The 19,609-nt window shown below is 50.0% G+C and overlaps 10 protein-coding genes across 10 annotated transcripts; 5 read left to right on the top strand and 5 right to left on the bottom strand.

Moving 5' to 3' along the window:
* Positions 1-656: 656 nt before the first annotated feature.
* M430DRAFT_16020 (hypothetical protein) lies at positions 657-4,799 on the top strand (the record flags this gene model as incomplete). The annotated part of the gene is made up of 1 exon (XM_024863371.1): positions 657-4,799. The coding sequence occupies one exon, from the start codon at positions 657-659 to the stop codon at positions 4,797-4,799; it is 4,143 nt and encodes a 1,380-aa protein (XP_024723895.1).
* Positions 4,800-5,635: 836 nt separating this feature from the next.
* M430DRAFT_95585 (hypothetical protein) lies at positions 5,636-7,026 on the bottom strand (the record flags this gene model as incomplete). The annotated part of the gene is made up of 3 exons (XM_024869897.1): positions 5,636-6,642; positions 6,710-6,792; positions 6,845-7,026. 3 exons carry the CDS (start codon positions 7,024-7,026, stop codon positions 5,636-5,638), a joined length of 1,272 nt encoding a protein of 423 aa, XP_024723896.1.
* Positions 7,027-7,223: 197 nt separating this feature from the next.
* On the top strand, positions 7,224-8,682 carry M430DRAFT_114867 (hypothetical protein). The gene is made up of 3 exons (XM_024861571.1): positions 7,224-7,243; positions 7,297-7,406; positions 7,457-8,682. The coding sequence occupies exons 1-3, from the start codon at positions 7,241-7,243 to the stop codon at positions 8,673-8,675; spliced, it is 1,332 nt and encodes a 443-aa protein (XP_024723897.1). The 5' UTR covers positions 7,224-7,240; the 3' UTR covers positions 8,676-8,682.
* Positions 8,683-9,433: 751 nt separating this feature from the next.
* M430DRAFT_33060 (hypothetical protein) lies at positions 9,434-10,309 on the bottom strand. The gene is made up of 2 exons (XM_024866287.1): positions 10,025-10,309; positions 9,434-9,944 (listed from the first exon to the last, which is right to left on the bottom strand). The coding sequence occupies exons 1-2, from the start codon at positions 10,169-10,171 to the stop codon at positions 9,582-9,584; spliced, it is 510 nt and encodes a 169-aa protein (XP_024723898.1). The 5' UTR covers positions 10,172-10,309; the 3' UTR covers positions 9,434-9,581.
* Positions 10,310-10,462: 153 nt separating this feature from the next.
* On the top strand, positions 10,463-12,493 carry M430DRAFT_33061 (hypothetical protein). The gene is made up of 2 exons (XM_024866288.1): positions 10,463-11,689; positions 11,737-12,493. The coding sequence occupies exons 1-2, from the start codon at positions 10,742-10,744 to the stop codon at positions 12,112-12,114; spliced, it is 1,326 nt and encodes a 441-aa protein (XP_024723899.1). The 5' UTR covers positions 10,463-10,741; the 3' UTR covers positions 12,115-12,493.
* A 762-nt stretch (positions 12,494-13,255) lies between these two features.
* On the top strand, positions 13,256-13,884 carry M430DRAFT_16025 (hypothetical protein; the record flags this gene model as incomplete). Its single annotated transcript, XM_024863372.1, has 2 exons — positions 13,256-13,466; positions 13,523-13,884. The coding sequence occupies 2 exons, from the start codon at positions 13,256-13,258 to the stop codon at positions 13,882-13,884; spliced, it is 573 nt and encodes a 190-aa protein (XP_024723900.1).
* A 131-nt stretch (positions 13,885-14,015) lies between these two features.
* Positions 14,016-14,924, bottom strand: M430DRAFT_33063 (hypothetical protein). The gene is made up of 3 exons (XM_024866289.1): positions 14,828-14,924; positions 14,516-14,741; positions 14,016-14,462 (listed from the first exon to the last, which is right to left on the bottom strand). Exons 1-3 carry the CDS (start codon positions 14,896-14,898, stop codon positions 14,181-14,183), a joined length of 579 nt encoding a protein of 192 aa, XP_024723901.1. The 5' UTR covers positions 14,899-14,924; the 3' UTR covers positions 14,016-14,180.
* A 253-nt stretch (positions 14,925-15,177) lies between these two features.
* On the top strand, positions 15,178-17,076 carry M430DRAFT_25119 (hypothetical protein; the record flags this gene model as incomplete). The annotated part of the gene is made up of 2 exons (XM_024865193.1): positions 15,178-15,350; positions 15,402-17,076. The coding sequence occupies 2 exons, from the start codon at positions 15,178-15,180 to the stop codon at positions 17,074-17,076; spliced, it is 1,848 nt and encodes a 615-aa protein (XP_024723902.1).
* Positions 17,077-17,237: 161 nt separating this feature from the next.
* Positions 17,238-18,225, bottom strand: M430DRAFT_33065 (hypothetical protein). The gene has a single exon (XM_024866290.1). It carries the CDS (start codon positions 18,149-18,151, stop codon positions 17,468-17,470), a length of 684 nt encoding a protein of 227 aa, XP_024723903.1. The 5' UTR covers positions 18,152-18,225; the 3' UTR covers positions 17,238-17,467.
* Positions 18,226-18,534: 309 nt separating this feature from the next.
* Positions 18,535-19,319, bottom strand: M430DRAFT_33066 (hypothetical protein). The gene has a single exon (XM_024866291.1). The coding sequence runs from the start codon at positions 19,302-19,304 to the stop codon at positions 18,666-18,668; it is 639 nt and encodes a 212-aa protein (XP_024723904.1). The 5' UTR covers positions 19,305-19,319; the 3' UTR covers positions 18,535-18,665.
* Positions 19,320-19,609: the final 290 nt, after the last annotated feature.

Genomic DNA, 19,609 nt, shown 5'->3' on the forward strand with positions numbered 1-19,609 from the left:
AAGCAGAAGAAGAGGCACGAATGGGTCTTTATATATACGCATCTACGAGTGTGCAGTATGCCCCTCCGGATTGTATTAGAAATCCAGATAGGAGCAGATGGCAATGAAGTCACTTACCTCATTACTAATCTCCCCTGTAGTCCCCGATGGGCAGAGAAGAGGGCAGCGAAGATGGCAAAATCTTGTGGCAAATGAACGATGAAGCTGCAGTACTTCCGAAGCACGCAATACCACACACGGGTAAACTGCCCGACTCCGCGCCGCGACCGGGCGGGAGGGATCACGTGTGCCGGGAGAGGGCGAGGGTGTCCGCAGGAGGCCGAGGGGTGTGGTTTTACTACGCGAATTGCCTTAACTGGCTCGGCCAATGAGGGCCATCCGGAACGGACAAATAATTCTCCTTCATCCGCAAAACCACCTTACGGACAAGGGACCGACCGGCGCTACCCCAGAAATCCCAAAATCCCAAAATGTAAACAAACAAAACAAACAAACAACACCCCCCCCTCCTCTTTCGTCGCTCCACGATCCTACGATCCAAGGGACCTGGCCACAAACGCCCAGCTACTCTACCCGCCTATTTATCTAATACTACCACACATACGACGCAGCAATCCTCGACGTCTCCTGTTCCCGATCAATTCACGGCTGGCAACATGTCCAGCGCCGTCTGGTCCTCGCCAGACCCTCTGAATGACTCGCCCACATTTCATTCTCCAGCAAAAACATCCCGCTCTTCCAAGGTCAAGCGCTCCCTCCCCCTCCAAGGGAGCTCTCCGACAAAGCAAACCTTCCAATTGGACGTGGGAAACCAGCTTTCACCACAGAGGATACGAGTCACAGTCGAAGCCGGAGATTCTGATATAGAAAATGCATATTCGCATTTCGATGATGGCGGGGTTATCTCTCCTTCGCCGGTTCGTAAACCTGTGAACCGTCGGAGGGAACGAACGACAACGACAACCATACCCGTGAAGGGGCTCTCTGATACAGAGGGTGAGGCTCATGTCGCGACACCAAAGAGGGGCAGAGGGCGGCCTAGGAAGTCTGGAACTCCAGTCCCTGCAAAGCAACGTGGACGAGCTAGCACACCCGCTCAGAAAGGCAAGGGAAGGAGGAAATCTATCCTTGAACCGGGCGATGGGGACAACGAGGATGATTGGGATTTCCAAGTTGGAACGGAGGTGGAAGTTGGCAGGGGCAAGGGAAGGTCGCGGTCAAGATCAATGAAAGGGACTTCACGAAAGTCGGCGCCATCGGCGAAGCAGACCGAGTCATTGGACAAACCTAGATCGAGTACCACAGGTAAGAAGGGAAGGAGGAGGACTTTAACCTCTGACGTTGTGGTACTCGAGGACGAAACTGGTTCGAACGGCGAGGAACCTGTGTCGGCTGAAGTGAGCCAGAGTCCATCTACAATCGATGGTCATGCGGAACGCGCTCAGTCAGAATACTCTACAATCCGATCGACAACCACAGTTGAAGACCCTGAGCCAGATGTCATCATCGCAAGATTCCATCCTGGCAGTGAAACCCCTCTCAAAGCAGGATGGTCAAGCCCGCGTATAATAGACGGGTCGCGAGATTTGAGTCCGACCCAACCAGTAAGTACCCGTTTATTGCCATCTCAGTCCCCCGAAATGTCTCAAAGAGGCCAGGATGGAGAAGATAGCGTGGCTATGGTTCCGGTATCGCCTGAGAAGTATGATTTGAGTGCGGGAATCGATGGACGAGATGATGAAATAGGCCCTTTTGATGGAGGAGAAGGCGATGATGACCAGGTCGGTGAGCTTCGGGAGTTTGACACAATCCTTGAGAGTGAAGGCTTTAGCATGATCTCAGTGGACTCTGTACCCTCGTTACGGCATCACCTGAGCAGTCCATCGAATCAAAGCCAAGAGAGAGAATCAATCGACACTGTCAGGGATCAGGATATTCTCGCTGTGCAGGGAGTTCAGGCGGGCAAAGACGACTCGTTCTCTAGTCCTTCGGTGGCTATTCTTGAGTCGGCTACCCCTGGATCCAAGCTTCAAGACCCAAGGCTTCTGTCGATGCAGAATGCACGGATGGAGGACTCTTTTTCAAGTATTCCACCTGAGATTCTCGAGGCGGCCACCCCTGCTGGGAAGTCGAAGATCTCCGCATTACTAGCAACTAAGCGTTCGCACATAGAGGATTCATTCTCGAGCATAGCGCCTGAGGTCCTCGAAGCAGCAACTCCTGGTAGAGATTTATTAAAAACAACACTCGTCTCAGCGCAACCAAATCAGGGAGAAGCCTATGAAGATTCTTTCTCCGCAATTCCATCAGTGATACTGGACGCAGCTACCCCGGCACCTCTACGACAGACGTCGTTCAAGCCAAGTAGTGTGAGCAGGATTGGTTCTGCGTCGGACAGACTAAATGTTCCAGGTTCTGACCAGAGGGAGCTCCCAGCTGATCAGAATGGCCAAAGTTCGGTCACCACTCGACTTCCAACACCCGAAGAAACTCCATCACCTCCTGGCGAAATATCTAGTCACCAGATAATCACATCAAATAGTAATGGTCAGGTTGCAACATCAACAGGAATCGCCGGGGACGAACTTTCTGGAGACGAATCTTTGATTCATTCGCAGATGAAATCGTCACCGCCATCTATAGCGCCACGCAGGCATACACAGGCAGCCTACCTTCGCCAGCAGCGTGAACTACGTCCAGGAGAGACAGAAACTCCTTCAATTATATTTTCATCCCCATCGCTACCACCGCCGATCCAGTTTGCAAGAGCAAAACCTGCTTCAAACCCAGGGCCAGAGGGGCAGAGACGGGCTTTATCCCCTACGGTACGTGCTGGACGTGTACTCCAAGATATTATTGTACCATCCTCTCCACAAGGCCGAGCTCAAAGCTTAGGAAGTCCGTTCAAAAGCCCGGCTGTGGAACGGAAATCCTCGCCGAGGGTTGCACATGACGAACCCCCTTCATCTCAGGAGGCGGAAGAAAAACCGCTTGTTAGACTTGATGTGGCTGGAAATACGTCGCTTGAACATTCGCAGCATGACAAAGCTAACAGCTCTATCAAGCACGATGATCCGTTTAGAAACAAGGTCCCATCCACTGAGGGGAAGCAAGCTTACAGCCTCGAGGTCCCCGAGCAGCGTCGGTTCTCCAATCCTCGTCTCTCCACCATTAGATCAGAGGGTGAGTCAGTGCTAAGTTACAATGCTATGAGCTGGCAAGCGGAAGAGGAAGTTCGTCTCAACGATACCGTAGCATCACCAGTGAACGATGCCAACCAGTCAGCTGGAGTAAGGGGATCTTCTGCAGGTGAAGATCCACGCCATCCCAGTGCTTTCGATGGCACAGGGATATGGGAGCGAAAATGGGCGGCTGAGAGGGCTACAGTGGTAAGACAAATCGAAACCGCAAGCACCAGTCAAGTTATAGTCATTAATTCCGATAATGAGACTTCTACTGGTCGGGTTGATGATGATGAAGATTTTGGCCTCTTGCTGGAAACGTTGAATTCTTCCTCGCCTGCGGTCCAGCCTCGCCAGGAGAATCCGAAATACGACGGTGTCGAAAGGCCCAGACGGAGTAAGATTCCCAGTCCTTGGAGGAAAAATAGCAAGCGACTGGTATACAGCGATGAGCTGTCGCAGGCAAGAGTCCCATTGGCCAAAAATATTGTGGAAGACGGTGCCAACGACGACCTCGAGGCCGCAGAACTCTCAGCATGTCTCATCACCCAAGAGTCAAACTTCAAACCTCGAGTTCGGGAACGTGGCACCCGGGATATTTCTGCCCTACTGGCATCTTCCCCTAACAAAGCTCCGCTGCCCGTCCTTACAAAGAGTTCTCGATGTGATAGCTCTCTCCCCAAAGAATCAAGCTCTGGTAGCTCGTCAAGTGTGCATGAAAATGATGAGAGAGGCAGCAGTCCACCGCAAGAATCTTTCACGCCAATTCCACAAAAGTCAAGCTTCAAACCCAAAGTCCGCGAGGGTAAAGATCTCGAATCAAGTTTTGCTTCTTCGCCTGTCAAGCCGCCTACATACGGAATTTTTGGTATTCAGTCCTATAACGTAAACGCATCCAACCATTCCACACGGAAGCCACGCTCTTCTGTCGACTCAGGTCGGAGACCACTGGAGACATCGTCTCCAAGCAGGACGAATGCATTACCTACCCCTACCTACCAGGCTCCATCAGCGGAGCTTTCGCCATCTAATTGTAGCGATGAGTCCACATCCTCATCCACCTCGAATGAGCAGGAGGATCAGACTATAAACAGCCGCACCACGAAATGGATGGAAACTGTGCATCTCGCACCTGCTCCGATGCATGGATTCTCATCGCCTACGAAATCCTGTCTGCGATCACCGCTCAAGACACCTGCCGGTGGTTCGGGATATGAAAGCAGTGCCTCGCCTACTAAAACTGTGGCATTTGTCTCCTCGTCGCCCATCCCTTCCTCCCCCGCCCAGGAGCCGCTATCATCCACAACCTGGTCAAGAGATCACTGGGTACTCCTCGATTCTATCGTACAGAGTTGGAAACCTGCAAATCAGGCTGGGGGACAGGAGAGGCGAAGGAGAAATAGCACTAGGGTTATCTCCAAGCTGTTGGGTAAGACCGTACGTAGTCAAGGTGAAAGTATGAAGTTGCAGCAGTGGCATTTGGAGGCTGTGGATGAGTTCCGTGGGTGCGTGCCAGGTTGGAAGGAGGATACCATTGCGATGAGAGTCTTTGCTTTGCTCCTAGGGGAGGAGAGGAGGGCTTTAGGGTTGGTTGGTGGGGGCCAACGTGCAATTTGATGAACAGCTTTGAGCAGACAATACGAAATGGGAAGGGCGTTGTTTGGAAGCAATGAATTAGCGGATTGAGATTTGATGCGATTGGAATATGGAAAGGAGCACTTTTGGATGTAAACTTGTATTTGTTGGAGTACTGGCAGAGATCTTCATGAATAATACGACTGCAATTGGTTATTCGCTCAGTATTTGCAACTCCCCAGCTCCCTCCGCCAACTATGGTCGCCTACTCGACATATGCAAAGTAAACTATATCAAACAACATAATGGGTAATGATAGTGGCATCGGGGCTTCCGACAAATCCAAAGGATCGTCATGTGCTGTCTATCACTCAAACGCAGCAAGGAAGAGCCGATTAATACATATCTCCTAAATCCTCTGCTACCAAAGCTATTGAAGTTGGATGGATGAATACGAGTAGTGTATTGCATTTCTCGCATCAAAGAGAGGAAACAGGTCTTTATTTAGATAGGTAGGTAAGGTGTAACTTCAAAAGTATGCTGATATGCTTTGGGATAATTGATACATCGCTAAGATGCTCATCGATTGTGTTCAAGTTTCACTCTACTTTATGTACCTATGGTGCCATTTACCTCCTGAGCAAAAGTTCAAAAGAAACCTGAGCATTTTGTAGACTATATCAAGCGCTGGAAGCCAATCCTAGGGACGCACGGCGGAATCTTATTATATGGCAAGTATACAGGAAGTAGTACAGCTTGCATGCGTAATGGTTAATGAATGGTACGTTCCATAATCCTGACCGGTAGCATTTTTCATGTCCCACCTTACACAACTACGCCATTATGGTACAAGTATGCATGCCCATCCAAACGCCCGCCTATTCGAGCATAGAAGCCTGGTTGGTATAGAGCACATCTACCACGCTGCTCAGCTTCTCAATCGTAGCCAACGCCGCATCATAACCCTCGTCTCTCTGCGTCTCATCGTAGATAATCAAACATCCAGCCCCCTGATCCAAGACGCCGATAATCACCTTGTCTAGAATCATCTGAGAGAGCTTCCGCTCAACTTGTTGTGTATCCAGTCCTACCATCTTTGCGATATGGTCGATTTCTACACGTGAGAATGGCTCGATGACTTTGATTAGGTTTTGCTCCAACATGGCATCGTACAGGCGTCGGAGGTGGTTACGGATGAATGGATCGCTTCCAAGTTCATGTCTGTAGTCACCCAGGGCCTTCTCATATTCCTCCAGAGATCGGTTTGAATGTGCTCTTGCGACGGCCTTCATAGCCTCTAGGTTCTTCCCGGCATATTTCATGGCTTGTTTGGATGTCATGAGCTGGTTTACATCGTCGACAAGGTTGAGCATGATCTTGCACAGTAGCATGTATTGCAACGCTGCGGTAGCCTTTTCGGGCTCATCTTGGGTGTGGTAGCCATCCAGAGCTTCGATAAAGTAAGAGAATGCTGTGTTGAAGTCCTTGTCTTCGGCGTGCAGCTTTCCTGATTGCATGTCCAGACCTGCTTGGAGAAGAGGCGGCGTGTATACAGACGCGGCACTAGTTCGGGCGCTGGTTAATGCAGCTCGTCCTTTGGCTACATTTCCTAAAGCGTGGTAGACGCGCGATTCGAGAAGTTGGACTTCGACGAGGACGAGCTTGTCATCAAGACGCTTCAGTTCCTTGAGCAAGCTGTTGATGAGAGTAAGGGCATCGTAATACGATTGCTTAACCATGTATAAGCCAACCAGGCGGGTCTCGAGGTTTTGTCGAAGGAAACCCCGGCGTTCAGATGTAGCCCATTCGATGCAAGACTTTGTAACGGAAATTTGGATATCTGTTGAATCTGGGATAGCATGGAAGAGATCGAGGAGTTGCCGGACTAAGAGAATCAACGTCAGTGTCTTAATCGTCTCATACATAGGCGCGATGCCATGTTTCGGTCATACCTAGTTTCGCCGTCTTCGCCTTTGCGAAAGAAGATAACACCGCCCGACTCGTCGTGATCAAGTCTACCAGCTCATTCGCCTTCCTATTAGATGTTAGCAATCTGCCAGACCAAATGCCTCATACGTGTTGCCCACTTCTCGTCCCGATATAACTCTCCCAAGCTGACCAAAGCAGTCTCATATTCATGAACAGCAGCATCAGACGTTGCTGAGGGAGGCTTGGAAATGATCTCCCTATATTGCGCTTCGGCTTTCCGTGGATCTGTCTTCGCAATCTTCTGTGCCTCTTGTATCCTAGCTGACTCTGCGGGTGCCATCTTGATGTTGTGATGAGGTTTGTGGGGGATGTTCAAGCAGAGCGTCGCATTGGAGCTATTCGCCTGAAGGTACCAAGCTCCTACGCGGCAACGGTAAACTTTAAGTACGGGAGGCGAGAGCCGCCAACCGCGCAGAGCGCATGATTTTCTCCTTCAGGACATAAATTCGCTGCGAGAAATTTCATCGACATGGCAACAACGTCCTGAGCCCAACATGGTATGTCTATATTGAACTATTCCGGTTCCTAAGCTAACGGAAATACTATTTAGAAAATTACAGCTCTCAGTCGCCCTCCGGCGTATCAGCCAGGAACCGATGTCGCAAAACTAAGTCGCAACCTTGACCCCGCCCTCCATCCATTCGAACGCGCCCGAGAATAGTAGGTTCAGTATCCGATTTTTATGGAGGACGCAGGCTGATAATTCCTAGTACTCGAGCCCTAAATGCGACCAAGCTGGAGCGCATGTTTGCAGCGCCATTTATAGCAGACTTGGGACGGGGTCACGTTGATGGCGTATATACTATTGCCACAGATCCCTTGTCTCTCCACAGATTCGCCAGCGGCAGTGGTGATGGAGTCGTGAAGGTGTGGGACCTGACGTCGAGAGACGAAATATGGAATACAAATGCCCATGAAAATATCGTGAAGAGCCTGTGTTGGACGAAAGATCAGAAGCTCTTGACATGCGCTAGCGATCGATCTATCAAGCTCTTCGATCCTTATAATACACCATCAGGAACGGCTCCAGTTGCAACATGGCTTGGAACGAATGCTTTCACGAGCTTGTCCCATCATCGAACGCAGAACTCCTTTGCCGCAGCGAGCGGGGTCATCTCAATATATGATTTGGAGCGACATACCGCCCCGCCCGAGGTTCTCAAATGGCCAACATCTACGGATACGATTACAGCCGTTTCATTCAACCAGACCGAGACTTCGATATTAGCATCGGCGGCAACTGATAGATCAATCGTTCTCTATGATTTGAGGACATCAATGCCTCTGGCAAAAACGATCTTGAATTTTGCTTCCAATGCAATTTCTTGGAACCCTATGGAGGCGTTCAACTTTGCTGTGGCCAACGAAGACCATAATATATATATCTTTGATATGCGAAAGATGGATAGGGCGTTAAATGTGTTGAAAGACCACGTTGCTGCAGTAATGGACGTACAGTTCTCCCCTACGGGCGAGGAGCTCGTAAGCGCTTCCTATGATCGCACAGTACGGCTCTGGAATCGCAGCAAAGGCCATTCGCGAGATATCTACCACACGAAGCGTATGCAGCGAGTTTTTGCAGTGAGAATGACCGGTGATGGAAAATATGTCCTCAGTGGTTCGGATGATGGGAACGTCCGTCTTTGGAGAGCAAACGCTTCAAAGCGAGAGGGCATTAAATCAGCGAAGCAGCGACAGGCTCTGGAGTATAACGAGGCCTTGTCGGAAAGATACGCACACATGCCGGAAATCCGACGTATCAAGCGCCACAGACACATTCCCAAGGTGGTTAAGAAGGCTGGCGAAATCAAGGCGGAAGAACTCAAGGCCCTCAAGCGAAGAGAGGAGAATGAACGGAAACATACGAAGAAGCAGCACAAAAAAAGGAGGAGTGAGAGAGAAAAGATGGTTCTGGCTGCAGAAAAGTGATTGTATTTGTATGGCGCATATGGATGGAAAAAAAAGGCGTTTCGGAATGGAGCATCTGCATGGCGCTGGAAACTACCTATCCTGTGTTGTAGAATACCCGAGTTTACTTTGGGACGGGGAACACCCAGAGACAGAGGACACCAGAGAGTTCCTGAGAAAATTGCAGTTCCGATCGAATCAAATACAAGTCTTAACGATCATAAAATAGCGAGTGAGTGTCAACTGGAAAACATATCCAGCCCTCAATCAATCGGACCTAGTTCCAAGTGTTATGTTGCAGTCTTCCCAACTCGACGAGCTTTGCGATGGTGCTGTTGAATGATTTGCCTGCTACAGGTAGCTATCCAGACGGATCCACATGTGTGGTTCAGCATATTGTAAGGATAATCAGGGGAAGACCAAGACTACATGGAGTTAAAAAGATAGAATGCATAAACAATGAAGCTACGGATCGGATCGTGACTCCTGTTACATATTCTTTCTCTGGATCTGAACTGTCCACTGGCCCTGCAATGGATCAGGGGAGTCGAGGCTAAGCGAGTTTCGAAAAGGGGCAAAACGAGGGTCCCACTCCGAAGCAGCAATATCAGTCTTAACAGCAGGTGTCCGAATCTGCGGTCTTGACTTGCGCGGCCCTTCAAAGAATCTCAAAGCAGACCCTGGACACACGGCGAGATCTTAGCAATGACTGACATGCCACATTGCATTTTGCTGCGGAGAGCCATGGCAATTGAGATCGGTAGTCAATTGCAATTTGCAGCCAAGTATAATAGCGGTGCAAAGCCGTGGCGCTGAATATAAATGCATATCATTTACGGTATCATTGTAACACTCTGCTAACGCCGTGCTAGCTCATACCTAAAACACCGCCCCATCATGCCATAGGTGGGAGATAACCATTTAAAATTATCCATCAATATCCATCACCTCTTCCTGCTTTAATTCCATATCCGATTTCTCCTTCCTAGCCTCCTTTGCATTATCCGTCATGGCCTGTCTCTCTGCTTCCCCATCCGGTTTTCCCAAGACCTCGGCAATGGCAGCTACAATGGCCATTTGCTGGTCATCATCAAATCTCCCTTCCATTTCTTCGATGATTGTGTTTAGATTCTCTGGCTTCGTGGGTCTCAGGTTCATGATCATAATAATCTCGGCTTTTGTGAGTCGAAATTCCCGTAACCTTGCAAGAAGCCTCTTAATAGTGTTGCTGTCGTACGGGAAGGGCTTGGAGCCGAGAGGTGAGGGAGCCTCATAGAAGTAATCCAGTATCTGTGCGGGGTATGGTCAGCAATGTAGACCAGATGGTGTTGAGCCTCAGCAGCAGCGTCAACATCAGCATCAAGACGAACCTCTTTAACGACCGTCTCAAGATTCCCGGGGGCTCTTCCCAGGGCCCGGTTCCCTTTGCGGGCATTCGACTTTGCTTTGAGCTCCGTCAGGTGCGTGAACACCTCGTAATTGGTCAGCTGTGCTGACTGGGCCTCCAGGATCTTCATCGCATTCCAGGACGGGGGTTCTCAGCCAGGCGCTGCTGTCAGATTGATTCCGGCTGGTCCAGTGCGTGTTTGTGTTCTGGCATGCTCGCCCGTCCGTCTAGGCCTGGTCATGCAGCGTACAAAGCATCAACTTTTCCCCGTCGCCCCGTCGCCGTCGCGCGTTCCGCAGCCTTGCAGAAATCTTAACCGAGCATCGACCCCGCGGCAAGGCTAGGCCGCGAACGGCAAGATTGGCGATGGTTCGTTTCCTTTTGGCTGGCCTTTTTTCCTTCTAACCTTGCTCGCACGACACCGATTTTTTGCCAGTCCCTTCTTCTAAACCTCCACTCCTGATGGACTACAAACATCAAAACAGACGTGGTCCCGTTGGTCTCGTCCACTCCTCATAGCCCCCTCCTCCTCCTCATCTCCTCTCCAATTGTCTCTGGCCTCGTCCAAGGCTTCCCCGTTGCAGCATCAACAAAGCTTTGCCTCAGCCGCGGCACCTCGCAAAGACTGCATCCCGCCAAGAATCCTCCTCCTCTTCCCGCATCCAGCCTCAAGCTCCTCTGTGAACAACACTGAACCATCATGGTCCGCAACATTGTTGTTCTAGGGGGCAATTCCCACCCCCAGCTTGTCGAAATCGTCTCCAATACACTTGGTGTCCCTCCTTGCCAGAGGATCCTAAAGAAATTTTCTGTTGGCGAAAGCCGCCTCGAGATCCAGGACTCTGTACGTGGAAAGGATGTCTACATCATCCAGTCCGGCGGCGGCAAGGTGAATGATAACTTTGTCGATCTCTGCATCATGATTTCGGCTTGCAAGACGGGATCCGCTAAGCGCGTCACTGCGGTTCTTCCTTTATTCCCATATTCGCGACAGCCTGATGTTCCGTATAACAAGATTGGGGCACCGCTTGCAAAGGCTCCTACAGACATCAACAGGTGTGACTTTACCTTTGAGAGTCGTCCTTCAACCCCTGGCCCCGGACAACCGCAGTCTCTTGGTCTGCCAAACGGCATCGATGGTGCGCAGAAGAAGCTTGGCAAGGCTTCTATCGAGCAGCAGAATGGCCTGTCGAACGGGATTACCCCACGACGCTCTGACACCCTGGATTCTCATCAATCTGCCTCAGGTGGACGGGGCCGAGGTAGTTCTTCAGCCTCCCAAACAGGTGTCTTCACGACGCACGACTATCAGGACCCGACAATCCTCTCCAAGGAAGCCAAGAACTTTTTCCAGGCTAAGCCGGGTTACAAGCAGTGGGTCGCGCAGGCAGGAACTCTTGTTGCAGACCTCTTGACTTGTGCCGGTGCGGATCATATCATTACGATGGACTTGCATGATCCTCAGTATCAGGGTTTCTTTGACATCCCCGTGGACAACTTGTATGGCAAGGCTCTCTTGAAGAGATACATTCAACAGAACATCCCCGACTTCAAAGAAGCTGTCATTGTTAGTCCTGATGCTGGTGGTGCGAAGAGGGCTACGGCAATTGCGGATGATCTCAATATGGAATTTGCATTGATCCACAAGGTAAAAATTCCCATTGTTTCAAACTTGCGCACACTCATATCCCCTAGGAACGCCGACCAACCCGTATTACGGATCGCCAAAATGCCACAATGATGCTCGTAGGAGATGTTACCAACAAAGTTTGTATCTTGGTCGATGACTTGGCTGATACATCAAACACCATAACGAGAGCGGCGAAGTTGTTGAAGAAAGAGGGGGCCACCCAGGTTCTAGCCTTGCTTACTCACGGCGTATTCAGCGGTGATGCCATTGCCCGCATCAACGCTTCTGCTCTGGACAAAGTCGTCGTGACCAACAGCGTCCCGCAAGAAGAGCATTGTCGCTTGTGCCCAAAGCTGGAAGTTCTGGAGGTTGGCCCTGTCTTCGCTGAGGCGATCCGTCGAGTTCACCATGGGGAGTCCATCAGTGCCCTCTTTTGGGAATAGTGAGGCGTTTCTCTTTTTCCTTTTCAAGAATCTCTTGTTTCTTCTGGTGCTGCACTCATTTGGCGTCCGAAGGAATCGATTGGACGATGTGCATCTGGGTGGTGAGCCGAGATCTCGCAGACATGCGTGTGCTCTACAATTGCTATACCATTGAACCGCCTGGCGGATCATACTGACTCCCAAATGGTCTTCGGGAGATATAGACCCCTCGATCTTTGGATGAATTTCCATTGAACGCTTTCCCAAGTGCTGGCATAGGCGTGGAAGAGGTACATTGTTGGAGATTGCAATAGAAAAAAACGAGAATAAATGTTGGAGTAGACTTGAATTATTGCGGCCAAGCACCTTAGAATGAATGTCTGAATCCTAATAAATTCCGTATGCCTTCTTGATCGGTGCACCCCATAATCCACGACCTAATCCGCCACCTAACCCACCTAACTTATTATACGAAGGGCGGTGTTCCCTTGGCTGAGCTATACAGCTATGCCATCGTCATCGCCAAGAGTGACACAGTATACGGTATACGCAGTGGTACTCGGTACAGACCCGTATAGTACGTATGTAGTTTGAGGCAACGGCGTCGTCCTAATTTCGATTTTACCTAGTTCAACTACCTTACTGTGCAATGCGGCGACTTCAACCTCCGGCGGCACCACTTGTCGTCATTCAACGGCTTCCCCGAAAATAGCAGGTGGAGAGTTTTCTCTTCTAGGCCTGTACCTCGTACCTCCGTACGGACGGAGACAAAAGGGTCAGACGTTAGACGCCTTCTCAGGGTCCAGGGGTGTCAACACGAGGGATGTACAGACTCAGTGATCAAGCCATCCGTCACTGTCAAGAGAGCGGAGCAGAGCGCATCCACAGTTGACACAGCCTTTTTCCGTCTAGACGCTGCTGCCAAACTTAGGGGTCCTGGGGTAGGTAGGACTAGGTCATGAGGTAGTTCTCTGACAGATGTGATTCCGCTATAGGAAGTGCTCCCGTGGCGATAAAAGTAGGTACCTTCGAAAGACTTCTCAGAATACGAATTATTTATACCTATATATACCCTTGAGGTCCTTATTTCATCTCATACCTTACTCTATCTCCTCCTTTCAGATCCATTGATCCCGTTTCATTGCCCTGAATACTACAAATAATGCATACCAAACATTTCCTTGCAACCGCCCTCGCAGGCCTCGCTGCCGCATCTCCAATTCGTCGTGCTGATATCAACACCTTCGAGCTAGTTGCAATCAAGTCGGGCAGCCCCATTCAGAACTCAAACATTCACGCTTCTGGCTCCAAGTTCTGGATTGGTAAACCAACCGCTACGTACTGCCCCGAGCAGGTAGGATCGAACTGCCCAGGTATGGAATTCCCGTGCTTTATTTCTATCCAGAGCACATTGCTAACAGTACTTCAGCTGGCGATCAGACAGCCGTGTCCCAGGGCTCATCCTCCAATACACTGAGCATGAGTGTTGTGGTCCCCGGCGGCCAACTCGTCTATGTTCAGACTGACGGACAAGTTGGTTATACTATTGCCCACAGTGCCTCTATTCCCCAAGGTGCCCTCACGTCTCCATTCGAGTACACTCCTCCAACGGACGGAGAGCCTCTTGGATCTCTGACATTCAATGAAAAGAGCTTCAGCGCCTGCCCAACTAGCGACGAGGGCGTTTACCAGATCTACGCCAACGTTGATGGATTCACCCGGACTGACTGCATTGGAATTTTAATGGGAACTTCCGAGTTTGATGAAACAGCAGCTTGGGAATACACCTAAGAAGTTAATTCAGAAGAGTGGGTTATTGGGTTATCCGAAGAACCAGAATCTGGTACGGGGCTGACCATTGGAAACGATGGCATCCTCTGCCACCACCACGACTTGCGAAGACTTCCATATGAAGAGATCCTTTTTTGTAAATTACTATCATTTTCACGGACTACCTGATTAGCATGTACCATATTCAGTCATTGACATTGACATTGCAATGCTCAAGAGTAATCTTCTTCATACAGGGGGACACATGCGAGTGTTTCTGAAAGACAAGCCTCTATTACATGTAGGTCTTTTTTGCCTCACATGACCAAACAACCACCATCGCTCAACCCTCCTTTGGCTGTGGTAGTCATAGCTGCTGTCCTACAAAGATCCCCGAACGCCACATGGAGAAGCTCCCCAGTCATTGCCGAACATTCCATATATTTATCACATCTCGTTTCCTGAGCAATCCTGTACGCCTCTTCCAGATGAATAGTCCCATTTGGATCAGTTTTTGATCTCAGATCTCTTTTCAGCCCTAATAGGAGTATTGGCAAATCGCTTCTATGGCCAAAGGCTCTGTGGGTTTCTTTTATCCACTGCAAATGTGAGCTTGAACAGACGAATATCAAGCAAAAGGGATCAAACCCACCCGATTTTTTATGTTAACCAAGCTGGGGCGAGAAGATATATCGTAGCACAGGACAACAACATTGGGGTCTAGAAGGGTCCAGTTTTCAGGGCTGGCAGTGTCATAGAATTTAAGGCGATATGGGCGGTCGTGGAACCGAATATCGAGTTCAAAGGGTTGGTCCCCATCACGGAGAGGGTTGATGGATTCCTTGGAGGCGTCGCCTGGAGACCCTTTGATTATTCTCCTAGGTTTCGTGAGCCCTACGTTGAATCTGGGATTCCACTGTTCCCAACCGGGCACAAGAATCACGGGCGCTGAAGGGGAACATACGATAGGAATGTCGACTTCCCAACTTCCGCATCACCAAGAAGCAATATTGTTACTTCTGGAGGGTCATCCATACCTGTATTTCATCCATCTCCAAGACCATAACCTTCCACGGAGGAAGATATATGAATTTAACCGCCTCGTGGAGGGACTTCCGATAAGAGCCAAAGTCACGTGGTGATAAGAAAACATTCGTCCCTGAAAATTTGAGCCAACGACAACACCAACGACAGGAACCGCTCTATGCCTTCGTAGTGCTTCGAGACTTGGTGCGTGCGGAGGGCATGCGGCCATTCTCTTTCGCTATAACCAGGCAAATTGAAGTTAATCTAACTTCCAAAGCCAAGTTCCACATGTCGCGCAGTCGGCGCTGGAGAACGAAAAACACTGCCAGTCGACAGGAAGCACGAGCCGCTTCTGCAGCAGCGAAGATGGAGAACAAGCCGGATTATAGTAACTGGACCCATGAGAGTCTGGTAGAACGTGTTACGCAGCTGGAAAAGGAGCTCAAGGATAAGAATCAGAGGTTAGTCCGTTCTACTAGCACTCCAGAGGACTTTACTGATAGGAAACACAGCCTCTCACCAGCCATTCCCGAGAAAAAGTCGTGGAAGAAGCCCCATACAGCGCGAGACTTCGACCCCGCGAAATACAACACCCGTCTGGTGGCGTTCAAGCTTGCATACCTGGGCAAAAGGTACAACGGCTTCGAATACCACGCTGGGAATCCGACCCCACTTCCGACGATCGAGGAGGAGTTGTGGAAAGCACTGAATAAAGCACGGTTGATTTTCCCGGCAGGTTCGCATCCATTGCAGCCAGGGGAGGTCAACTGGGAGGGAACGGATTACAGTAAATGTGGGAGGACAGACAAGGGAGTAAGCGCTTTCGGGCAGGTTATTGGAATCCGTGTCCGGAGTAATCGACCTCTGGGGAAAAACAAGAAAAAGCAAGATGTAGACGAAGCGGTTGAGAGTCCTGGAAATGTGGCAGATGACTATTATAATCTGTTCCCAAAAGAAGATGGGGAGCAAGATGCCTTCAACACATTGCCAAGGCCAGGTGGGCTCGAATTGGCTGCTCCCCCTTTAGGTCTGTCCGAGGGAAATGTCGAGGACATTGGCACGGAGGAACTCAATATTGATGACCCGGAGTACCAAGATAGTCTCAACTTCGATCCTGTCAAAGACGAGATCCAGTATTGCCAGCTTTTGAACCGCCTCCTGCCACCGGATATTCGAATTCTGGCCTGGTGTCCCTCGCCACCTATTGATTTCTCTGCCCGGTTCTCATGTCGAGAACGAAGGTACAAATACTTCTTCACACAGCCAGCTTTCTCCCCAGCACCTCATCATCTCGAAGTGGAGGTACCAGGGAGATCTCCGGGACAGGTCAAGGATGGATGGCTAGATATCCAGGCTATGCGAGAAGCTGCTAAAGCCTTTGAGGGAGTACATGATTTCCGGAATTTCTGCAAAGTGGATGGGGGGAAGCAGATTTCCAATTTTGAGAGGACAATATTTTATTCTAATATTGAGGAAGTGGAGGATTACACTAGTGCATTGGCTTATCTCAATGGCACTGATTTCCTACCTGCAGGATCTACAAGCTCAAATAACCCCAAGGTCTATACATTCACGCTTCATGGATCAGCATTCTTGTGGCACCAAGTTCGGCATATGGTCGCTATCTTGTTCCTTGTTGGGCAGGGCCTCGAGAAACCATCTATTGTATCGGAACTTCTGGATGTGGAGAAGAACCCACGAAGACCAACATACGAGATGGCAACAGACACACCACTGGTCCTCTGGGATTGCATCTTCCCCCGCGAAGATGACCCAGAAAGGAAAGATGCAATGCAGTGGCTTTATATTGGCGACGGACCACAACGCGGAGATACCAAATATGGGACTCCAGGACTTATGGACGACTTATGGAAGCTCTGGCGCGAAAGAAAAATTGATGAGATGCTTGCAGGAACATTGATGGGCGCTGTAGCGAGCCAGGGAAGCAAAGTATCAGATTTAGAGCGTTCAGATGGTAGCAGAGCAAGCAAGAGCCAGAAGGTTTTTAGCGGGGATGATGCGCCGCGTTTGCAAGGTACATATACACCTGTGATGAAGAAGCCCTTGATGGACTCTGTGGAGGTTATCAATGAGAAGTATGCGGTTAGGAAGGGGTTTGAGAGTTCTGAAGACATGAAAGAGCAGGGGTTTAGGAGGGTGAATAAGTTAGACGCGGATCAATCATGATAAGAGATATATGAAAGGGATGGCGGTTTGGATTGTCATATTCTATGAGACTTACCTATGATAAATCATCTCTCCGGCGAGAATACCGTAATAGGTACCGCAGGATATGGGGGTATATAAGTTGCATTGTCTACCTAGTGTAGAACATAACAAATTACAATGGCTCCTACTCCTAGATGTGCCGATTTATTTGAAGTGTTATAATATTAAGATGAACATATGAAGAAGATGCTCTTACAAGTACAATGATGAGTAAAAGCTTTTGGACTTCCTGTTGTATGCCAACAACCGACCCCTATTCATCAACCTCAAGCAGGCCTCTCTAAACTCCAGACTCCGCTTTGACCTGACACCGAACAATTGTTATGTGACGCATTTCATTCCTAGATCATCACCCTTTCCCGCCATCCTTCCCCCCATGCGGCTCATACAAGCAAGCCCTCGCGCCCCTCCAAACGCTCTCTACAATCTGTCTCCTAGGCAATAGCCTCGGGAACACAACCACCACATCCTCTTCTCCCTCTACCACAACCACCAGATAATACCTCACCTCGAACCCCCTGAACGCTTCATTAACCAGGATATCTTGGATCTTGTCCGTAGGTATGAATCTCGTCGTCGCCGTGCTCAGGTACGTCTCGCTGCTCGTCGAGGTCTGGATACCCAGGCCCCGAAGAACCAGTAGAGACTCAGTCGTATGAATGCGCAACAGGATCGTGTAGAGGATGAGCAGAGACGAGGGAAGGAGGACAACGAGGGGGATATGCGACGCGAGGCGCGCGGCCAGGAGACCTGGTTTCGAAGGTGTGATCTTGTGGATGAGAAACCAGACGTAGTCGGTCGTGAAGAAGGCTGGTGGCTGCGGATAGGTGGGTATTGGGGAGGAGAAGCTGCTGAGCGCGAACTTGGAGTACAGGAGTAGGAGCACGCTCAGACCGATGATGGTGCGGAGGACGAAGTTGGTGAGGAGCAGGAGCCGGAGCGGGAGCGTGAGGTCGGGCGACGTCGACACGGTGTATTCGACCGTTGTCGGGGAGGGCCGCCGTGTGCGAAGGTGCGGTTGGGTTGTGAGCATTGCATGGAGGTATATGATATGTTCTCGTACCTCTCTATGTCGTTGTGGTGGGAGGGTCGAGCCGAGGTTCGACGATGCTCATGTAGCAAATAGTAAATATTTATTTTTATATCAGGGGCGGTTTTGTACTGGATATCGATAAGGAAAAGGATAAACATATATTCCACGCAGCACCATCTCTAGACCGCAGAAATCTGAAAGGCCCAATTGTCTATTTGAGTGATGGAGGACGTAAAAGAGTATTTTGCTAATTGACCCTCTCAATTACTGCGATTATATTCGGTGACGTTGAGGAAGCTCAACGCCCTCCTTTCAGATGCATCGTGCATATGGCCTCGCGAACCCCCAGCAAAGCGATGATGTATCTTTCTCGAGAGACCCCAGTCCACATCACCCAACGCCGTCCAGATGGGGACAGATCAGAGCATATTGTCATTACACTCTCAAAATATAGTTCTGCCCGGTTGCTTTTGACTGCAAATCCAACGCCAATTCGTTCCAATTCCATTCCATTTTACTCCCCGGTGTCAATCTCCAAATCGATCTGCACCCCATTACTGATGCCATAATCCTCCAACGTCAACTGGTCCTTGAACGGCCGTTCACCCTGCCTCTTCAGAAGAATCTCATGCGGCTGTCTGCCAATCATCGCCGCAACTTGATGCTTAAACAGCTTTATCGTATCCGACGCCAGACACGGAATCGCAGCTTTCGTGCCCAGTCTATCGTTCACATGTACCACGATCATAGGTTCGCTCCTACTCACGGAGGCTGGCTGTGCAGCTGGTCTCTCTGGCGGCTTATCCGTGTTCTCCTTTCTGTCCGTCTTGCTGGCGCTCGCCCCGAATTTGTCTGCCACTCCAAATTTGTCTTCGACTGATGCGCCGTTACTCCCTTGCGTTCGGTCTCGGTCCCGTCGTGGCGAAGGTGAGCGCTTTCGATATCCCCGTTCTAACCTCTTCTCGCTCCCGCCTCGTTCTTCGTTGGGGTCTTTGCGCTTTTCCTTCCATCTGAAGCCGCCGCCACCTGCACGCCGTGGTCGATCACGGCGGTCTCTGTCATCGTCGCGCCTTCGAGGAGATCGGCTTCTTCGTCTTGAGGAGCCGTCCCGCGCTGGTGGTGGGGATCTGGATCTTGCCCTGTGGTCTGCCATTTTCATGCCGAGAATATCATAGGTCACGTTGAGGTCGCGAACAAGGCTGTAGCACATTCAGGCGAGGCGAGAATTAGCGCGGGGCTTGGGCTTTGCCTTGCAAGCCTGGTTCCTCGAACATTTATTACTACTAGGGATTTTGCTCAAAATTTGCAAGATAAGCCGTGTAGCTATGTATTTTCAACTACTCATGGTATCGTCACATAAAGTAGGTAAGGATCAAACAGTTATCAGAACAGGACGAGAAACCCAAATGTATTTTAAAGAGCACTGAAAGCGCCACATCCAATCAAACTTTGAATAAG

This window comes from Amorphotheca resinae, assembly GCF_003019875.1.
Source record: "Amorphotheca resinae ATCC 22711 unplaced genomic scaffold M430scaffold_2, whole genome shotgun sequence".
NCBI classification, from domain to species: Eukaryota; Fungi; Ascomycota; class Leotiomycetes; order Helotiales; family Amorphothecaceae; genus Amorphotheca; species Amorphotheca resinae.